This window comes from Gavialis gangeticus, unplaced genomic scaffold (assembly GCF_001723915.1).
Source record: "Gavialis gangeticus isolate Ggan-Ray unplaced genomic scaffold, GavGan_comp1, whole genome shotgun sequence".
Taxonomy (NCBI): Eukaryota; Metazoa; Chordata; order Crocodylia; family Gavialidae; genus Gavialis; species Gavialis gangeticus.
The window spans coordinates 62642210-62642610 of NW_017729022.1; the positions used below are offsets into that span (position 1 = coordinate 62642210).

General features: G+C 71.6%; 1 protein-coding gene across 3 annotated transcripts in view; it reads right to left on the reverse strand.

The window, feature by feature from the left end:
* The window catches only part of GTPBP1 (GTP binding protein 1), a 22878-nt gene extending 22664 nt beyond the window's left edge, over positions 1-214 (reverse strand). For 2 of the 3 annotated variants that reach the window (XM_019515184.1, XM_019515183.1), the window contains exon 1: positions 19-214. In XM_019515184.1, coding sequence (XP_019370729.1) covers positions 19-189 — 171 coding nt within the window. In that variant the 5' untranslated portion in view covers positions 190-214. The remainder of the gene's footprint in view (positions 1-18) is intronic. The other variant, XM_019515186.1, reaches the window with a different exon arrangement.
* Between the last annotated feature and the right edge of the window lie 187 nt (positions 215-401).

The window sequence follows — 401 nt, forward strand, 5'->3', positions numbered from 1 at the left end:
GAGGGGGAGGGGGGATACCTTGCTGGTGAGGTCGATGTCGGTGTCGCCGTTGAGCGCCTCACAGCCGCGCAGCGCGGCGGAGCGGGCGGGGAAGGCCGCGGGCGGGGAGCCGGGCTCCGGCGCGAACATGCAGGCCGGCACCGGGGAGCCTCCGCTCGGGGAGCGGCTGCGCTCCGCCGCCGCCGCCATTTTCCCTCCCCGGCCCCCTTCGCCGGGCGCTCCGCCCCCGCGCCCGGTAGCTTTGCATAACGCCGCGGCCGCAGCCAATCGCTGCACGGCGCTGCGAATAATTTAGTCATCACCGTGACAACCGCCCTCCCGTTGATTTATATTCATGAGGCACGCCCACTCCGAGCCACGCCCCCCAGTCTTTGGCCGCTCCAACTCGGAGAGCCCGCTCG